Source organism: Aythya fuligula, chromosome 9 (assembly GCF_009819795.1).
Source record: "Aythya fuligula isolate bAytFul2 chromosome 9, bAytFul2.pri, whole genome shotgun sequence".
In the NCBI taxonomy this organism is placed as follows: Eukaryota; Metazoa; Chordata; class Aves; order Anseriformes; family Anatidae; genus Aythya; species Aythya fuligula.
The window spans coordinates 17,245,161-17,264,203 of NC_045567.1; the positions used below are offsets into that span (position 1 = coordinate 17,245,161).

At 66.6% G+C, this 19,043-nt stretch overlaps 3 protein-coding genes across 6 annotated transcripts; 1 reads left to right on the forward strand and 2 right to left on the reverse strand.

The window, feature by feature from the left end:
• Positions 1–158: 158 nt before the first annotated feature.
• LOC116492745 (prophage side tail fiber protein homolog StfR-like) lies at positions 159–4,116 on the reverse strand. 4 transcript variants are annotated; one of them, XM_032193699.1, is made up of 2 exons: positions 3,881–4,116; positions 159–2,024 (listed from the first exon to the last, which is right to left on the reverse strand). In XM_032193699.1, the coding sequence occupies exon 2, from the start codon at positions 1,998–2,000 to the stop codon at positions 930–932; it is 1,071 nt and encodes a 356-aa protein (XP_032049590.1). In that variant the 5' UTR covers positions 2,001–2,024; positions 3,881–4,116; the 3' UTR covers positions 159–929. The 4 variants fall into 4 exon arrangements, with proteins under 4 accessions (XP_032049590.1, XP_032049591.1, XP_032049589.1 ...); XM_032193700.1 differs by lacking the exon at positions 3,881–4,116 and adding an exon at positions 2,572–2,622; XM_032193698.1 differs by lacking the exon at positions 3,881–4,116 and adding an exon at positions 2,553–2,615.
• Positions 4,117–7,637: 3,521 nt separating this feature from the next.
• On the forward strand, positions 7,638–15,199 carry VWA5B2 (von Willebrand factor A domain containing 5B2). Its single transcript, XM_032193727.1, has 21 exons — positions 7,638–7,802; positions 7,949–8,110; positions 8,285–8,516; positions 8,623–8,777; positions 9,080–9,211; positions 9,319–9,443; positions 9,576–9,752; positions 9,837–9,947; positions 10,064–10,269; positions 10,348–10,462; positions 10,532–10,717; positions 10,828–11,002; positions 11,081–11,370; positions 12,384–12,609; positions 12,692–13,030; positions 13,110–13,247; positions 13,351–13,446; positions 13,629–13,706; positions 13,866–13,935; positions 14,128–14,236; positions 14,548–15,199. Exons 1-21 carry the CDS (start codon positions 7,664–7,666, stop codon positions 15,145–15,147), a joined length of 3,861 nt encoding a protein of 1,286 aa, XP_032049618.1. The 5' UTR covers positions 7,638–7,663; the 3' UTR covers positions 15,148–15,199.
• A 282-nt stretch (positions 15,200–15,481) lies between these two features.
• Positions 15,482–18,867, reverse strand: ALG3 (ALG3 alpha-1,3- mannosyltransferase). The gene is made up of 9 exons (XM_032193284.1): positions 18,732–18,867; positions 17,828–17,927; positions 17,589–17,736; positions 17,059–17,219; positions 16,838–16,958; positions 16,430–16,635; positions 16,205–16,281; positions 15,928–16,072; positions 15,482–15,844 (listed from the first exon to the last, which is right to left on the reverse strand). The coding sequence occupies exons 1-9, from the start codon at positions 18,865–18,867 to the stop codon at positions 15,655–15,657; spliced, it is 1,284 nt and encodes a 427-aa protein (XP_032049175.1). The 3' UTR covers positions 15,482–15,654.
• Between the last annotated feature and the right edge of the window lie 176 nt (positions 18,868–19,043).

Genomic DNA, 19,043 nt, shown 5'->3' on the forward strand with positions numbered 1-19,043 from the left:
CAGCTCACAGGGAGCTGCCCTGAGACACAACCCATGAGCTCCCAGCCCAGACAGAGCTGGGCACTGCTGGCCAGGGGCTGTCTGGCCAAAATCAAACACTTCCAGCTGTGAACCCCCCCATACAGGTAACCCCCCAGCTGTACAACCACCAGAGAAGATGCAATCCAACACAGGTTTTATTTAACAGAGCGAGCCATGCTGCAAAGGGGTGATGCTCACCTCCCTGCCCTGCTGCGGTGCGTGGAGTGTGGCACAGGAATCTCTTCCAGAGCCTCCCTGCTGTGGAGGTCACCTCAACAGGCACCCCCGTCCCCATCCTGCAGCCAGTGCCCCCTTTCTGAGTGCCCTGGGACGGCTCCAGGGCCAGCAGGGCTGGTGGCTCGGGAGGAACGGTGTCCCTGCTGTGACTGCTAAGGCACAACGTGATTTACCTCAAAGGCTTTGATTTGCTCTCGGGCTCTAAAAAACCCTCCGTGATTCTGTTCCCATTCCAGAGAAGAATTAAGGATTAGTCCTGACAGTAGTGTAGGTGCTGAAGGATCCAGTTTTCCCCACAAAATGAGTCCATTATTCATTCCAGTGCAGAGGGATGTGGCGTTCCCCGCAGGTGGGCTCGGTGTGTGCTGGCTGCCATCAGAGTGCTGTGGGCTTGAACTGGTGGGCAGTGAGGAGCACAGGGCCGTGCTGGACGGGCTCTAGGACTTTTCTCCTTTGTTGGGCAGATTAAGTCATTACTGGCAGACCCCTTACCGAAGCAGGCCCTTCTGGTGCAGATTCTTCCATCCCGATGCAGCAGCGCTGGGGCAGAGGCAGTGAGTGGTCGAAAGACAGCAGAAAACTCAGGTGCAGCTTCTATTCTAGGGGCCCAAGCTGGGTTTGTGCGGCCAACCCAAAGCCAAGCGAGCATCCTGGAGAGCAAGGACGGGCATCTACTCCTCCTTGGCCCACACAGAGCTGCTGGCCTGCTCCTCCAGGTGGGGGATCACGGCCTCGGTGTAGAACTTCTCCAGCTTGGGCACCGTCTGCCCCCAGAACTCGTCGTCGAACTCGACGGGGGCCACGGCCGTCTCCTTCTTGGTGTGCACCACGAAGTCGGCCTTCCGCATGCCGGCGGCCGCCATCTGGCACTGCACCTGGGTGAAGTAGTCGTGGTCCCGCTTCAGCGCGTAGGAGTCGCCGTCCACCCGCAGGCAGAAGTCCCGGTCCTTGCAGGCCTCCCTCACCGTCCTGTTGCGGTGCTTGTAGGGGCACTTCACCTCCAGCAGCCCCAGCGGCTTCCCCGTGTCCGCCTCGGTGACGACGCCGTCGGGGCTGGCGGCGATCCACGTCTTCTCCTTGTGGATGAAGAGGCCGCAGTCCTCCACCCGCACCGGCCGGCCCACCTCCTGCGACTTGAGCTGCTCGTAGGCCCGCACGGCCGCCTTCTCGTTGCGGATGCCCCACGACATGGCCGGCGTCTGCGCCGTGGGGCCGGGGCTCACCACCGCCTTCAGATACGACCGCGGCACCTCGTCCGTCCGCCCGTTGGCGAACTTGCTGCCGGCGATGCGGGGCGCCACCGAGGCCGTGATGCGGTTCTCCCTCCACTCGTACCACTTGGGGTTGTTGCGTTGGCCCCGCGTCTCCTTCTCCACCCGGGGGATGTCCTGGCTGTCCAGGGGGGCCAGGAACCGGGACGAAGCCTTGCCGGGGCACGGCTCAGCCTTCGCTTGGCCTTCAGCTCCTTTGGCTGCCGTCGTCTTCCTTGTGCTGGCGGATGAGCCCCCGCCGGCCGCTCCACGCTGCTCCCCGGCATTGCCTCGTGCCCCACGGGACGCCGCCGCCGTGGATTTTGGCTGGGACGAGCTGGGCTTCGCCTCCTGGCTCCGTCCGGCCACCGGCATGCTCCTGGAGGCACGGGCGGCCGAGGCGGACGGCGGCGGGGCGGCGGGGGACGTTTTGGGGGCCGCCGCCGGCCGAGGGGACGCGGTGCTGCCAGCATCCTTCCTGGGCCGCCCCATGGCTGGGCTTCAGCGGGCTTCTCGCTGGGGGAGGGGGGACAGAAAAAGGGAAAATTCAGGGCAGATCGGGGCCGAGTTCCCTTTTTCCTTCTTCCTGCTTGGGACAAGCCTGGGCTCGCCTCGCCCGATCGGGGCTGCGGCAGCAAGGGGGGAACGGGGGCGGCTGCTCCGGGAACTGGGAGGCACCGGGGTGACCCCCCCGGTACTGGGCTGCTCCACCCCGGTACCGACCCCCCCGGTACCGACACCCCCAGCCCCGGTCCTGCCGGGTTCTGCCCGCTAGAGGGAAGCAGCCTCCCGGGCGGGGCTGGGGTGGGGGCGCCGTATGGAAACCGGGAGCCCCTCGGACCCCCCAGGACCGACATCCCCGTCCCCATCCCCACCCCCGGTCCCCATCCCGGTTCCCGATCCCCCATCCCTGGGGGTTTGCTGCGGCTCTGCCCTCTCCCCCCCACGCCCCCCCTGCTTCCCAAAACCCCCCGATAACCCTCCCTTTCCCCCCCCGGTGCCCCCCCGGTACCTTCCCCCCGGTACCCCCGGTACCCCCGGTACCCCCGTCCCAAGCCGGCACCGAGGACCGGGCTCTCCCCCTGCGGGCCCCTCCCGTGCTGCCGAGTTCCGCTTCCCGGAGTGCGGCCGCCCCCAGCCGCCCGTGCCCGACCCTGCGCCCCCCCCCGGTGTCCTCCGGGAACCCCCGCCTGGGGCTGGGGCTGGATCAGCCCCGATCCGGCCCTGCGAGCCCCCCAGGGGGGGGGGTCTGGGCTCATCCCGGGGGCTACCGGGGTCCCTGTACCCCTCGGGGGTGTGCTGAGCACGGCCAGCATCTCCTCGGCTTTTGGGTGGTTCGTCGGGTGGCCCTAAATTTGTAGGGTTTTGCAGTGATTTAGGAGCACCTGGAGGAGCTTCAGGGCGATAACGCAGCCCATTAAGCCCACCACGAGCTACGGGGAGATTTGGGGAGTGCCACCCAGGCCGGGGCTCTGCCTTGGTTTGCTTTCCGTGGGATGCTGGCAGCAGGACTGGGGTCTGTGGGTGCCCAGCGGGGCTGCTGGGCCCACCCCGCCACACACTTGTAGGGTTTAACGCCCAGCTCGGCTGCACCGAGCTCTCTCAGCTCTGCTTCCAGCCTCGCAGCGAGGGCTGCTCCCTGGCTGCAGCGGCGGAGCAGTGACTGTGCAGAACAGGCAGCGCACGGCTCTTGTCTCACGCTGCTGCGAGCACGGGGATGGAGGCAGCCGGCCTCTCCCCGGGGCTGCCAGCCGGTTCGGGAGGCACCGCTGCATCCCCGACCCCGGGCACGGCTGCATTTACCCACCCACTGTGGGGTAACGCTGGGGGCTGCCGACAGCATCAGCTGCACCCGAGCCCCGCGTCGCCCCAGCTGGTGGCACCAACCCAGCGCTCGCGTTTGGAAGCTTTTCTTAGCGTCGCTTTGGCCTAGAAACAATATCTCCGAGAAAAATCAAAGCTTGCATGTTGTTGTTTTTTTTTTGCTGGTGCTGGAGCGGTCGCGGTGCTCGCAGTGGGAGCGGGAGCCTTGTGCGCGCTGCAGGGCGCGTTGTGCCTTGGTGGCTTGCTGGGATGGCACCTGGCTTGGGGAAATGTGTGGTTATGGGGTGGCACCCGGCATGGGGAAATGTATGGGGAGCCCCTGGCACCACAGCCCTAAACGCCAGGGGAGCAGAGCAGCGGCATGCCTGAGCATTGTGCAGAAAAGGGATTGGAGGCAGCGTGCTGGAGCATCCAGCGCAGGGGAAGGGAACGGCTCGGTGCACTCTTGCAGGCACCCAGGGGACCCGCAGAGTGCCTCTCCACCAGCTAATTGTGCTGGCTGAAGTGCAGCGTAACGAGCCGGGAGGAGGGAGCGTGCCCTGCGGTACCATGTGCGGCAAAAGGCGTCTTCCAGCGGAGGTTTCCATCCCTTGCTGCTTCTGCAACCGCCTCCAAATCCGGTGCTGAGGACCCCGAAGCCTGCGATGGTTTGGGGGTGAGATCCAGACGATGCTCTGCTCCGAAATCACCTGCTGCTGAGGACCGGGGGCTGCTGGCCCTGCCGCTGCTACTTCTCCCCGCTCACTGCCCGTTCAGCTCGGCTCTGCTCCGGGTTTGGTGAGGCTGTAACGGTGGGTTTGGTGCTGCACGAGAGGACGGTGCCTCCCCCGTGCATGCTCTATAAAAAGTGCAGCGGCAGCACAGCCCTATCTATAGCAGCACGGCGAGGGAGCTGCCTGGAAGAGGCAGTGCAGGGATAAGCCCCAAATCTGCTGTTTTTCTGCCCAGTCCTGCTCAGGCGGCGGTGGCTGGGGGACTCCCAGCGCCCCAGTCTGGGCTCAGCAGGATCTCCCTGCCAGCAGACGTGTCCTGCCTGTGCCAGCACCTCCTGGCCGCCCGCACCCTCCCCAGCAGACTTTTCGCCACGCTCTTCACCCAAAAGCTGAGCTCTCCCTGGTTCCCCCCAGCTTTTTTCCTGCTCTTCTTCAGGGCTGGGATCCCCCCGTGCCACGTGCAGGCTCCGTGGGTCCCCGGGGCGCCCGCGTTTGGGGCGGACGCCCTGCCTCGGCGCTGCGTGACGCCCACCTGGAGGCCTGGTCCCCTCGGCCACCCCCTGGGACCCCCCCGGTGCCACACGTGAGCGTGTCCCCCAGCCCTCCCCGGGGCCACGGTGGCGGGGATCGTGTCTCTTTAACGAGGCTGGGCTTGGAGCAGCCCTGGCTGCTGGCACAGGGAGCGAGGGATGGAGCAGCGGCGGTGAAGGAGTCGGTGCCAGAGCAGGAGCTGCAGCAGGAGGGGCGGCGGCACCGCTCGGCCCCGCTGTGCGGACCCCCACCCAAGGGGAAAGGAGCCCCCCCAAGGCAGAGGTTTCTCGTGGTGCTCAGCCTGCAGCCTCTGTGTCATCCTCATCCTGCAGGTAAGGCCTGGGGCAGGGGGATCGGGGCGCTTTGGGTTCAGGCAGCCGCTGGTGGGGCAGCCCCGGATCACGGAGGGGGGGTTAGAAGGGAACCAAGCAGTGAAAGTGCTGAGACCACCAGGACTTTAAAGCCAGCACCGGTGGCTCTAATAACTGCAGGACCATCCCTCAAGGCATCAGCAGCCGGGCTGTGGGCTGTGCCACAAACACCCCGTGGCTGCAGGGGCAGCAGGAGCCTTCTGCAGGGCCCCCCTGCCGGCACGTCCCCTCCTGGGGGGCTCCATGGGGCTGGGGTGCTTCTGTGGGGGTGCACTGAAGGGAATTCCTGCTCCCTGGCACGGGGCTGTGGTTTTCCAGGGGGTTCAGTGGCTCAGGGGAGGGAAGAGCAGCAGGATGGGACAGAGAGGGGGGCGAGAGAGAGCTTTGAGCCAGCGGCAACGTGGCTGGGAAGCGTGCGCCGTGGTGGGCAGGGGGCTTTGAGGGGGGCAGTGTCTGTCCTGGACGTTTTCTGTGTGCCTGCACGCACCGTGCTCTGCTCTGCTCAGACTTTCCAGCAGGGAAAGCAGCAAGAAGAGCACCTGGGGCTGGGGTCAGCACAGCTGATTGTGGTTCCGGGCAGCCCCCTGCCCGTGGTGCCCTTTGCCTTTTGCAGCCCCTGGGGAAATCCCCCTGCCCTGGGCTCCCTGTAAAGTGGCTAGCCCCACAGGCAGCAGCCTGCCCCTGCTCCAGTGGCTGTGCTGGGGCAGATCCTGCTCCCAGGGCCTCACATCCCAACCAAGCGATGCCCCGCAGGCAGGGCAGCACCCCCAAGCAGCAGGTGGAAGGATCCCCGTGGGGTGTTGCTGCAGGGACTCAGGACCCAGCCCCTCCATCCCGGTCGTTCACAGCCGTGTGCCACTGTCACCGCTCATCTCCAGTGGAAATTTCCACTGGGTTTGCCCCTGTTTGGGCCGATCTCCCCCTTGGCCCCGGCCAGGCAGCCGTCAGTGCAGGAGGTGAAGCTGTGCTGCTGTTCCCAGCTGCCTACAGCCGCCCCGTGAGCTCGGGCACTGCGCACGCCTGGCTTTCAGCAGCACCTGCCTGGAACAAATCCCCCTGCTCACAGGACAGACACGAAGTTATCCGGAGCTAGGGGCGAGCTGCTTCTCCCCTTAGTGCCCATCACAGCTCTGTGGGCAGGGAGGATGAGGAGGGGGCTGCAAAGGTGCCCGTGGTTGCACTGGAGGTGGGACCCGCTGGCGATGCCGCGCTGGCACCGGGGACAATTTGCTGCTCCAGGGGCTGTGGCCGGGGCGAGGACCTTCGGGTCTGGTTTTATTCATTACCTCGGGGCTTAGAGCAGCCTGCGGGAAGCGCGGCAGGGCCAGATGGGCCCTGTTTACCCTGGCAGTGTAAATGCAACGAGGAGTGATAAAAAGCAGCCGGGACAGCTTCTCCTCTAAGCCCGGTAAACAAGGCGGCGTGCCCCGGCCAGGGGGCGGCACGGCAAACAGCGGGCGCGTTGCTGAGCGCTGAGCCAGGTGCCTTGGGAACTAATGGAAGGGCTTTGGGGTGAAATCCCTCCCGAATGGCTCAGGGCAGCCGGGCGGGGGGCATCCTGCTCCCCAGAGCTGGGTGCTGCAGCAGAGTGCCCCCCGTGCGCTGTGAGAGCAGGCGGGGGCACCTGGCACATGGGGCTGGAGGTGGCGAGGAGCGCAGGGTGACGGGGACGTGCCAGCACCACCCCAAGGTGCCAATCCAGGGGCACTCATCCCCTGTGACCCCATGGTTTCACTGGGATGCAGCCATGTCACTAACACAGCCCCCCGGGGGCTCCCTGCCCCGCGCCAGGCTCAGCTCCTGAGGTTCAGCCCTGCTCTGCCTTCAAGGATGCTCCAACCGAGGCACCCTTCGGACGAGGGCACCCCGCCTCGTGTTCCCGACGCCCGCACGAGCTGTTCCTGGGGCGAAGGCCACTGGGGTGCGGGGACCAGATGGTTTGCTTCTACCTGGCCTTGTCCTTGCCACGCGCTGAAACCCACGGCGGGACGAGGCTGCTTGGTGTCAGGCGCTTGGGGATGTGGCGGGGGGGTGCAGAGCCACGCAGGCTGCCCCAAATATTTCACACAACTTGGTGATGGCATGGGGTGAGGAGACGTTGGGCAGACCCTGGGCAGCATTTTGGGGTGCTGCTCCTGGGTGTTGTGGGTTGCAAGGCATCCCGAGCAGCCTCCTCCCATGGCCACACACCCACATCTCCACGCCAAGCTTCGCTGCCCCGAGGCACAGCATCATCCATCCCCTCAGCATCATCCCCTCCCTGCAGAGCCTTCCCCTCCGTGCCGCTCCTCGGAGCGGTGCTGACCTTGTTGTTAATTATTAACCCCCCAGCAAACACCGCACTCTGTTTTGTCCTAGTTACGCTGCGGGCTCCTCTCGCATCTTTTTTTTTTTTTTTTGAAACGAATTGCCCTGGTAACCTCTGTGGGTGGATGGAGATGGGAGCAGCAGATGCTCCTCTCCCAGCCAGCGCGGGAGATGCGCTGGGGAGGCCCCAGAGCCACCGGGCCGCTTTGGGGTGGCCGAGAGATGGGGCCACACGTGTGGCTGTGTGCCTAGGAGTCCTGGTGCCTGCGGGCTCCATGGCTCCAGAGGGCTGAGGTTCGGCTCCAGACCCCGTCTCCAGAGAAGAGATTTGGGTTCAGGTCCATGCGCCCCATCCCCCTGTGGGGATGATGAGCGTGTCCCCCTCCCCGGCAGCCCGCACCGAGGGACCATGCCGGGTCTGTACGCGCTCTCCTCCTGGGAGGCTCTGCCCCTGAAGAGCTCCAGGGTGAGGGCCTGTGCCAACGGCTACGCCCTGAGCATCGCCGCCCACCTGGTGTACACCAACCCCCGCGAGGAGCCCGTGGAAGGTAAGAGGGGCTGCAGGAACCCTAAAAACCCCCGTGCCGGGGAGCACCCCGTCCCCAGCCCCTTTACCACGCAAGGGCACCCCGCGTGCCATGCAGCTCGGATGAGTTTTTGGGGGCTGTGCCTCGGGGCTGTCTCCCACCCGCAGGTGTCTTCATCTACCCGCTGGAGGAGTCGGAGGTGGTGGCCGGCTTCGAGGCGGCGGCGGGCAGCCGGCGGGTCACCTTCCAGGTGCAGAGCCGGCACCGGGCGCAGGACTGCTGCCTCGAGTGCCGCACCAGCCCTGGGCGGCCTCGCCGCTGTGCCGCCGGTGAGTACCACGGTGCCAGAATTTGCATGGCAAGGTGGGGGGCACCAAGGGCTGGAGAGCCCCAGCCAGGCCATCCCGGTGCCTTGGAGGCCTTTGGGACTGGAGATCCCGGCGTCCCCTCTCCGGGAGGGTGGCAGAGCCGCTCCTCTTCCTCACCGCTCCCCCTCTGCGCAGGTCACCTCGTCCTGGACGAAGACGCCGAGCGCTCCACCTTCGTCATCAGCACGGGCTCGCTGGGCCCGGCCGAGAGCCTGGCCGTGACGCTGCGCACGGCGCAGGAGCTGCCCACGCTGCCGGGGGGGGCCCTGCGCCTCGTCCTCCCCCCGGTCCTCGCGCCGCGCGTCGCCGCCGCCCCCGAGCGGGAGAGCGAGCCGGGAAGCTTGTGTGACGACAGGTTGGCCCTATGGTGATTTTCACTGCTTCCTGAGTCTCTGCCGTCCCGGGGGGGGACGCCGGGGGTGCAGGGGAGGCGCGGGGGCCCCGGCGCTGCCCTCACCCCGCTCCCCTTGCAGCCCCACCAGCTGTTTCGGGGGGCCCGGCGCACGGAGCCAGCCTGCCCCCGTGGCCCCCGCGGAGAGCACGGACGTCTTTTGGGGACAGCCCCGCAACCCCTTTCCTTACGAGTTCGCCTTCGAGCTGCTGGTGAAGGGCCCCTGCTTGCTGGCAGGTAAGGCTGGGGGCGCGGGGGCTGCGGGATGAGCACCCCCCATCCCCAAATCGCCCCACACCTGGCAGGGCCACGGCTCTGGGCCGCTGCCACCAGGCTCTGAGTCAGCAGCCTCCGTCCTGTCCTCGGCGGAGGCGTGATGGATGGAGGCTGCGGGGGGTGCCGGGCAGACGGGGTGCTCCTGGCCGCCGGCAGCGCTAATCCCATCAGCGCTGGCAGGCGAGCGGCGTCCTTGGACCCGTGGCCGTGCCAGGTCTGGAGCCAACTAGGGCTGCCCCCACCTCTGTGTGTCCCCCCCCCAGGCCTGGAGAGCCCGACCCATGCGCTGCGTGCCGATGCCGACCCCTGGGCCACCTCTGCCACCACCACCTGTGTCACCCTGGCTGAGCGCCACCGCTACGACAGGGACGTGGAGATCATCCTCTACCCCTGCGGTAAGGGCTGATGGTGCCTGGAAGAGTCACGGGTTTGGGGGAGGTTGGGCATTGCCCCCAAAAATTCTGGGCTTGGGGCGGCTTTGAGCCCTTTCTGCCCCACCCAGAGCCCCACCAGCCCCACCTGGTGATGGAGGAGGGCACCATGAGCTACCCCGAGTACGAGGCGCACATCCGGAGCCGCCGGGACTACGCACGGATAGCCAGGAAGGACGGCAGCGGCGAGAGACAGGTAACAGGGCATGGCCGGTGCCAGCCCATGGGGAGGACAACGGGGTGGGGGGGACGTGAGGGAGACCCCGGTGTGGGCCCTGTGGGGCTGAGGGGTGCGAATTAGCCCCTCGCCCTCCCTCCTGGCTTGCAGGTGGCCTTTGTGCAGAAGCGTTTCCACAAAGACATCTTCCCCAACCCTGTGCTGATGCTCAACTTCTGCCCGGCGGTGGAGCCCGCCCCGGGGGACCTGCAGAGCGTCACCCGCGAGGTCCTCTTCCTCGTCGACCGCAGCGGCACCATGAGCGGCCCCGACGTCGACAAGGTCAAGGTGAGGAGGGGCAGCAGGGGCTGGGGGCTCTCGCCGAGTGGCAGGCCCTCAGCAGCGCTCCCTGTCCCCTCGCCACCACCCCAGGAAGCTCTGCTGGTGGCCCTGAAGAGCCTCCCGGCGGGGACCCTGCTCAACATCGCTGGCTTCGGCTCCGACGTCCAGCCTCTCTTCCCCTCCAGCCGCCTCTGCAGCAACGTGAGTGCTGCCAGGGGAAGCACAGCCCCGGCCCCCTCCATCCTCCCCACCCCGACCCCTTTCCCATGGCTCCTGTCCATTCCACGAGCCATCCATCTGTCCGTCCATGCATGCAGGAGACGCTGCGCCGCGCCTGCCGGCACCTGGGCGAGCTGCGGGTGGCCACGGGTGGCCCCGACCTCCTGGCGGCCCTGAGCTGGGCGCTGGCACAGCCCCTGCACCACGGCTACCCCCGGCAGCTCTTCCTCTTCACCGCGGCGGCGGCGGCGGGCGGCACGGGCAGGATCCTCCAGCTGGTGCGCCGGCAGGCCAGCACCGCCAGGTACGGCACCGCGGCGGGGGCACGGCGCTTTTTCCCCAAAAATGTTTCTTTTTTTCAGCACGTGGCTCCTTCCCGCAGGTGCTTCAGCTTCGGCATGGGCCCACGGGCGTGCCGGCGGCTGCTGACGGCCGTGGCCAAGCTGAGCCGGGGCTGTGCTGAGTTCCTGAGCCCGGCCGAGAGGCTGCAGCCCAAGGTAGGGCCCGGCACGGGGCAGGGAATGGGGGAACCGCGGGGCGGATGCCAGCTCCTCTCCCCTCCCCAGCTCATCAAGTCCCTGAAGAAGGCGATCGAGCCGGCCGTCAGCGACATCACCATCGACTGGTACGTCCCCGACAGCACCGAGGCCCTGCTCTCGCCCACCGAGATCGCAGCCCTGTACCCCGGTGACCGGCTGGTCAGCTACTGCACCCTGTACAGCATCGCCCGATTCCGGGACAGGCGCCCGGCGGTGAGACCGGGGGCCCTACAGACCTCCCCGGGACATTTCTAACCCCCCTGCGTGTCCGTGCCACCGGGCTGTGTGTGACGGGGCTGATGGTGGGACCATCTCTCCGCCAGGGCCGGGACAGGGCTCGCAGGGGCTCGGCTGTCCCCTCGCAGGACGAGGTGCCCAGCCCCGGGGGGACGCGGCCACCGGTGCCCGGGGAGCGCCGCGAGCCGTCCCGAGGCAGCGCAGGCTCCGGAGAGGTGTCCCTGGAGGTCTCGGCTGGTGGCACAGAGGAGTCGGAGCGCAGTGAGTGGGGACGGGCAGCGGGAGCAGCGGGGGTGGCCCGGGGGCAGGATCCTGACGGGGTGCCCGTTTATCGAGCAGGCACGGACCTCGTGTCGGGGGGAGACATCTGGAAGAGGATCTACCAGCCCTCCTACATCCAGGAGCAGTACGTCCTGACGCACTGCTCCGTCAGCACCGACCGCAGCCAGGGGCTGCTCTCCCGCAGCTCCACCAGCAGCGAGTCCACCGGCTCCCGCGACGTGGCCCCCGAGGGAGGCTCCCCGGCCCCCGATGCTGCTTCCCAGCAGGGCCAGAAGAGCCTGTCCCTCTGCGAGTCCTCCACCAAATCCGCCCCGCTGCCCTCGGCCCCGGCCCCGGCTGGCGTCAAGGTAAGGCTGATCCCCATGTAGCTGGTGTCTCGTTGTGCTTGGACAACGGGCTGGAGGCTGGGTTCAGCTCTGGGTGCTGCCAGGAGGCTCCTGGTGTGGTTTTGTCCCGCTGGAAGGGCAGCTGGGGACCAAATAGCCCCCTCATCCTTGTCTCCCCTGTGTTCCCTGGGCTGATGGGCAGCCCTGTGGCTAAGCAAAGCCTCAGCCAGCTCAGGTCCTCGTTGACGCTGCAGGAATCAAGCGAAAGCAGTTGGGCTGGCACCAGGTAACGAGCCTGCCAAGCGAGGGAGAGGGTGGTCTGGCTCCCGCCCGGCTTCCTCAGCCCTCTGCCAAAGCCAAACGATGCTTCATTAGCGCCGGGCACGTCCCGGCTGCTTCATGGCTGGGTTTAAAACCCAGCCAGGTCGCTGCGGTGGGGAGCGGCTGCTCCCTGGTAGCAGGGTGAGGACGGCCCCGAGGCCAGGCGAGGCCAGCTGTCCCCCGGCTCCGGGACACCCTGCTGCTCCTCCCCGGCGCGGCTTAGGTAACCCGCACCCGCTGCACAATAGCACGGGCAGCTGGTGGCCTTTGCAGCCGAAATGTCAAGCGTAAGTGATTTCCCTGTGGCGTAAACGATCCCCCTGTGCTGTTGGGGTGACATGCAGACGGGTGCTGATGCCCTGCCCCAGCTCGGAGCTGGAGCCCAGGCAGGCACCGGGGTGTGCTCCAGCCCTGAGCAGCCAAAATGAGCCCCCACAAGCTCAAACATCACCAAGAAATCCTCCCATCTCCATGTTGACCTGAGCCAGGTGTTTACAAACTCCCATCTCGGTGCAATCAGCCCTGCCCACGTGCATTAAGCGCCTGGCGAGCATCACCTGTTGCTTGGGGAGGCTGGTGGGTCATTGTTGCCAGCTTGCAGAGGAGCTGGGCACCAGCCGGGGCTGCAGATGCCCCGTCGCGTTTTGGCACAGCCGGGCCCTGTCTGGGCTCCCTGCCGCTGCCCACCGGCTCGCCGTGAGCCTTCCCCGCAGGTACCGGCGGCCCTGAGTGCCGAGGAGCTGGCACGGAGGCAGAAGGCTCTGGCACGAGCCGCCCTGGCTGGCCGCAGCTTTTCCTCGCCGCACGGGGAGCTGGACGCACGGCGGCTCTGCCGGGCCCTGGAGAAGGTGTCGCAGAAGAGGAACCAGTCCCTGGAGGGGCGGCTGGACCAGCTGGGCCCCAAAACGCCGCGGCTGCAGCACAGCGTGGGGGAGTCGAGTGAGTGGTGGCTTTGGGGACAAGGGGTGGCCCTAGTGTCATGCGGAGCCGCCGTGCCAAGCCCGCGTCCTGTGCCGCTCAGATAACCTGCTCTCGCCCACCCACCTGGACTGGGATATGCTGGTGGAGCCATCCTACCTCTTCAGCGCCTCGCCTGAGGTGAGGGAGCCCAGCCAGGGCGATCCCTGCCTGCCCCTGCGCTGCCACGTGGTGATCCACGGGCTGCGGGCCGGCAAACCCGTGTCCTGGGAGGTGACGGCCTCGCTCGAGTCCCTGCTGCGGCCCCGGGATGGGACGGGAGGAGAGGAGCCCCCACGGCGAGCGGGCATGGACGGGGAGAAGCCCCTGCACGGCTTGGCAGCACGCTCCGTCATCCGGGACAGCGAGAAGGCAGCTCAGCGGGAGGCTGAGCTGGAGCAGGGTGGGTGCCAGTCCCCATCCCAGTCCCCATCCCGGTCCCAGCTGCTTCTCACCCCCCGCTAACAGCCCCTTCTGGGCAGGTTTCGCCCGCCGGTTTCGCCTGAAAGCCATGCAGACCAGCAAAGCCTGCAACGTGCCTTCCCTCTACACCTGCGTGGTGCCCGTGGATGGAGCCACGCGGGCAGCGCTGCCCGCGGCCCCGCAGGTGTGGGGCACAGGTAGGCAGGGCCGTGGGGGTCCTGGCGTGGAGCTGAGGGGGTGAACGGGATGGGGAAGGGGGAGAGGGCACGGCACGGGCTGAGCTGCCGTGGTGCCTTGCAGCCGGCTCGGCCGGGAGCTGGCGGCACCGGAGCGGCTCGGCGAGCCTGGGCCAGCAGCGGGACGTGGAGGAGCAGGAGGAGGCTCTCATCGGCCCAGGTAGGGGATCCCTGAGGACGCTGGGTGCTGTGGGGTGTTCCCAAAATTGTTGGTGAGCTGCCTCAAGTCATAAGGCTCCAGGAGGAGACGCCGATCTCTGCCCTGCGCTGGGGAGGGGGCGGCAGCTCCGTGCCACAAGGATGGGGCGGACGCGGTGCCCTCGGGGCTTTGCTGTCTTGCAGAGAGGGACGAGGTCCCCGGCTCTCCAGCCAGCGTCTCCTCCACCACCTCGGGCTGGGAAAAGCAGAACGGCACTAACGGTACGTCCAGGGGTGAGGGATGGGGGCTGCCCCATCACCGGTGGAGCCCCGCGGTGCTGGCACCCACTGTGCCCCGAACCCCCTCACGGGTCGGGGCACGTGGGCTGAATGCTTCCCCGTGCACCACGGCCCCACCACGCTCAGCTCTCCCCATTTTAGGGCCACCAACCAGCCCCTCCACCTCCTCCATGGGCTCGCAGAAATCCACCGAGAGCATCGCTGGCTCCAGGTGAGGCTGCCCCACTCCATGCCTCGGGGCAGGGGGCACGGCACCCCGTAGGGCACGGGGAGAGGGGCAGTGCCGCCTCCTGGTTTGGGGGGGGTCCGTGCTCCAGCCCCTTCCTTCCAGCAGCCTGGCAGTGGACTGGGCTCCCCTGTTGCCCCGTTAATTGCCCCGTTAATTGCTGTTTGCCCCGGGCAGGTTCAGCCTGAGCCGGCGCAGGGGGCCCAGCCTGGCGCTGCGCCCGCACTGCCTCAGCCCCGAGAGCGAGCGCTCCAGCACCAGCGCCAGCCACGACTACCTCCCGCTGGTAGGGATCTGTCCCTGGGGGGGGGGTCAAACAGGGTGTCCCCCCCCTCCCCGGGTCACGCGTCCCACACCTGCAGCACCCCGGGGAGATGCTCGGTTTCGCCAGCTGCAGCAGCCTGGCCGAAACAGCCGAGGATGCAAATCCAGCGGCTCGGAGGAGCGCTGCTGTGTCCTTGCGTGGCTCTGGGGGCCTCTGAGGGCTATTTTGGGGGGGATTTGGGCAGTCCCTGAAGCCCTAACCCTGCGTACTGGGCCTGCAGAGGGTCTGGGTCCCCTCCTGCCTCCCCCCACTCTCCCACTCCCCCGTTGCAGGTGCAGCTGCAGCAAGCCCGGGGCCCCTTCCAGCTCACCGAGAGCTTCTCCGAGGTGGTGCAGATCCCCCTGGACCGCCTGCGCCGGGCTTCCCCGTACGCCTCCCACCGCGCCAGCCTCAGCCCCACGTCCCCGGTGGCCAAGAGCAGCCCCGGGGCAGGACCCTCCGCCGAGGAGCCGGCGGCAGCCCCCGAACCCGGCTCGCCCCCGTCCCACAGCACCTGCTCCGAGGTGCCCAGCGCGGCCGTGTGGGCGCAGGCGGACAGCGGGCACGGCTCCGAGTCCGACACCGGCCCCCACTCGGCCGCCCCCTCGGAGGCCGGCCTCAGCTGGCAGGACGCGGGCCCTGAGGACCTGGAGAGCGCCAGCTGGGCCACGGCGGTGGCCCTGGCGTGGCTGGAGCACCGCTGCGCCGGCTTCTTCGAGGAGTGGGAGCTGGTGGCGGCCAAGGCGGACGCGTGGCTGCAGGCGCAGCGGCTGCCCGAGGGGGTGGACGTGGGCTGCCTCAAAGGGGCAGCCAGGCACTTGTTCCTGCTGCTGCGTCACTGGGACGAGAACATCACGCTCAACATGCTGTGCTACAACCCCAACAACGTGTGATGGCCCCGGGGTAGGGGGGGGGGGGCCCTAATAAACAGACGCCTGGCTCCGTGCTGCCTGTGCGCGTGTCTGTGTCCCAGGCTGAGAGCATCGCTCCCCTTCCCCGCCACCCCCTGGGGGAAGGCGCAGGCAGGAATCGAGGGAAAACCCAGCTGAAGGGGTCAGGCTGCAGGAGGTGCATCGAGGCTGCTCAAACAAACGGTTTTGCAGGTGCTCTGACTTAACCTCGCTGCAGAAGCTGCTCCCTGGAGGTGGGAGAGGCTCACGCACAGCTCTCCTGGCGCTGCCACAGCACGAGGACACTGTGGCTGGGGAAGGGCCCCCAAAAGCCCCCTTTATTGGAGAAGTCCTGCCTGCTGGGGGGTCCCCGCGCCGCCCCCTTCGCACAGTTCCAAGGCTCGGGGTCCTCCCGGGGCGAGCGGGAGCAGCCTGGGAGCTGGCTGGGAAGCAGAGCAGGCAGAAGGAGCAGTCCCGGAGCCCGTTGCCATCGTCCAGCCGGCCACGCTCTCACCTCACCTTCTTGGAGAGGGGAGTGGGCTTCTTGCCGGGCTGGGGCGCGTGCGGGGCCGGCAGCGGGGCCGTGCCGTACCACAGCTGCAGCAGGACGAGTCCGTGGCAGATGTGCAGCGAGAGGGAGCTGCAGACCGTGGAGGGGTAGGTGTTCCAGCAGAGCTCGATCACGCCCAGCAGCAGCACCCTGCGGGGAGAAGCTGGGGGGCAGCAGGGGAGCCACGACAGCCCCCCCAGGCTCCCAAAAGCCCGACTCCTGCCGGCACATACTTGGGCATGTGGGCGAGCTTGGCGGTCGGGGTGCACCACAGCAGGTAGGGCAGCGTGTGGAAATACCAGACGTAGAACTGGTAGTGCAGGGAGCGGCTGCAGCAGACGCCCAGGAAGTTGGAGGAGAAGAGGACGAAGACGATCTGTGCGCAGGCGTTAAGGCGACAAACGCAGGCGGCGCCCTCCCCACCGCGGCTCCCCGGCCTGTGGAGGCCAAGCCTCAAATCTGCCCCGTTTTCCCCTCCTTTTCCTCGCTGCCCGCTCTGCCAAAGGATATTGTTGACGCTCAGCGGAGGGGACGGGTGCTTTCTGTCGGCGGGGTCCTTGAGCAGAGACAGGATGCTCTCGCTGGACCTGAGGGGGAAGCACAAGCGGTGGTCTCAGCTGCTGGATGCCCGTCCCACCTCATTTTTTTCCCCTGTGAGCCTGACCCTCTCACAGCAGGAGCTGCCCCACAACCCTGTAGGGACGGGGGGAGGCTCAGGGGAGTCCCGGCTCTCACCTGTGCCACCGGTGCAGTGCGAAGAGCCCCAGCCCAGCCAGGTGAGCCAGCAGCAGCAGGGCATGGAAAACCCGGCTGTGGAAAACCTCTTCTGGCAGGAAGCGCCAGTTCACCGTCCACTTGAACTGGAACTGGCGCCCCAGGTCGAAGGAGCGGCTCAGGTACCCCACGGGGTTTGCCAGCAGGAAGGGCAGCCCCAGGAGCACCTGTGGGACACGCAGCGGCTCCTCGCAGCAGCCACACGCCAGGGTCTCCATCACCCCACAGCACCGCACGGGGCGGCGGGGAGAGGCCGGAGCCCCGTGGATTTGCTTCTGCAGCAGCACCCGGCTCGCTGAGAGGGTGCTGGGGCCGCTTTTAGGGCTTTCAGACCCTGGAGGGGGGGGACGCTGAGGCGCAGGGACCTACCTGGAGCAGGGCGCAGATGCCCAGCTTGGGGAGGCAGCCCAGGAGGCCGAAGCGTTTGAGGAGGAGGAAGAGCAGCCCGGGTGCGAAGAGCAGGATGTTCATCTTCACCGACACGGCCAGGCTGGGCGGGGAGCAGGGTTAGAGCTGCGGCCTCCCATGGGATGGGGGGGGTGCCCCCCGGGTGGCCCCCGCCGCCGAGCACAGCCCCGGCAGCCCCGCACCTGAAGAGGAGGCAGCCCCAGGACCAGCGCTCCTCCAGGAAGAGGTTGACGGCGAGGAAGAGGATGGCCATGGCCACGGGGTCGTTAAAGAGCCGCAGGACGAAGATGGAGTGGATGCGGTAGGAGGCGCAGCACATGAAGAAGAAGACGTACGGGGGGACCTTGCGGGGGACGGAGGGACACGGAGGCCGTCAGGGGACACGGAGGCCACCGAGAGGACATATAGAGGCCACCAGGGGACACGGAGACCACCAGGAGGCCACCAGGGGACATGGAGACCACCAAGGGGCCACCAGGGGACACAGAAACTACCAGGGGACACGGAGACCACCAGGAGGCCACCAGGGGACGTGGAGACCACCAAGGGGACATGGAGGCCACCAGGGAACACGGAGACCACCAGGAGGCCACCAGGGGACACGGAGACCACCAGCAGCTCACCCCGGACCCCCAGCCACCCCGACCCCAACCCCACACCACCCCTTCCACCCCGGGCAAGCCCCGCAGCCCCCGAGGAGCCCCCCAGGCACCTTGTTGGTTCGGCAGTAGATGCGGAAGACCAGGAGGAGGTTGAGGAGGTAGAGGCCGGCGAAGATGTACTGCGCCAGGCGGATATCGGCACCGCGCCCCGTGGCGTAGTACAGCCCCAGGAAGATGTAGACGAAGCCGGCCGGGTAGCTGCGGGGAGAAAAGGGGGGGGTTATAGGGTTAGGGGGTTTGAGGCCGGGCCTCCCCACGGGGTTGGCCTCCCCCCGGCCTCCCCACTCACACGAGGGGCCCGGTGTCGCCGCGCAGCTGCGTGTAGTCGCGGGTGCCGTTGGCGAAGCCCTCCACCTCCGCCATGTAGGCCTGCCAGTCGATCTCGGTGTCTGCGGGGAGAGGGGGGGGGGGACACACGACACGGCGGCGGGGTTTGAGCCTCGGGAGGCTGCCCCCCCCCCCTTAAAAAAAAATAAACCCCAAAAAATAAACGCAAAAAATAACACCCAAAAAAAATCAAATAAGTCCCCCCCCCAAAAAAAAAAAAAAACTTAAATATAACCCCAAAAAATAAACCCCCAAAAATAAACAACAACAAAAAAAAACAACCAAAAAGTAACCCCCCCAAAAACAAACCCCAAAACAATAACCCCCAAAAAACAACCCCCCAAAAATAACCCCCAAAGAAATAACCCCCCAAAAATAACCCCAAAACAATAACCCCTAGAGAAATAGCCCCCCAAATATAACCCCTCAAAAAACAAACCCCAAACAATGATCCCCCCAAAAAAATAACCCCAAATAACCCCAAAACAATAACCCCCCAAAGAAATAACCCCAAAACAATAACCACCAAAGAAATAACCCCCCAAAAAATAACCCCCCCAAAATGACCCCAAAACAATAACCCCCCCAAAAATAACCCCCCCCAAAATAACCCTAAAAAAATAAACCCCCCTAAACAAACCCCCAAAAAATTAACCCCCCAAAAAATAACCCCCCCAAAACAAACCCCAAACAATAACCCCCCCCAAAAAAATAACCCCAAAAATAACCCCAAAACAATAATCCCCCAAAAAAACAACCCCAAAGAAATAACCCCAAAACAACAACCCCCCAAAAAATAACCTCCCAAAAAAACAACCCCAAACACCAACCCCCTAAATCCTCCCCCCCCCCCCCCCAACACTCACAGGGCACCCTGCGGATGACCCAGAGGTTGACCCCCCCCTCTGCCAGGCAGAGGCACGCTGCCACCAGCGGGGTGTAGCGGGGCTCCAGCAGCGCCTCCCCCCGGCCCCGCCACGCCCGGCGCAGCACGGCCGCCATCACCGGGCCCCCCCCCGGTCCCTTCCCGGTCCCCCCCCCGGTCTTTCCCAGCCCCCCCCGGTTCTTCCCGGCCCCCCCCCGTTTGCAGCCGGAGCCGCCCCGGAAGCCTCCCGGTGTCCTCGTGTCCCCCCCCCTCCTCCTCCTCTTCCCTTTCCTTTGCGCCGCCTCCGCCATGC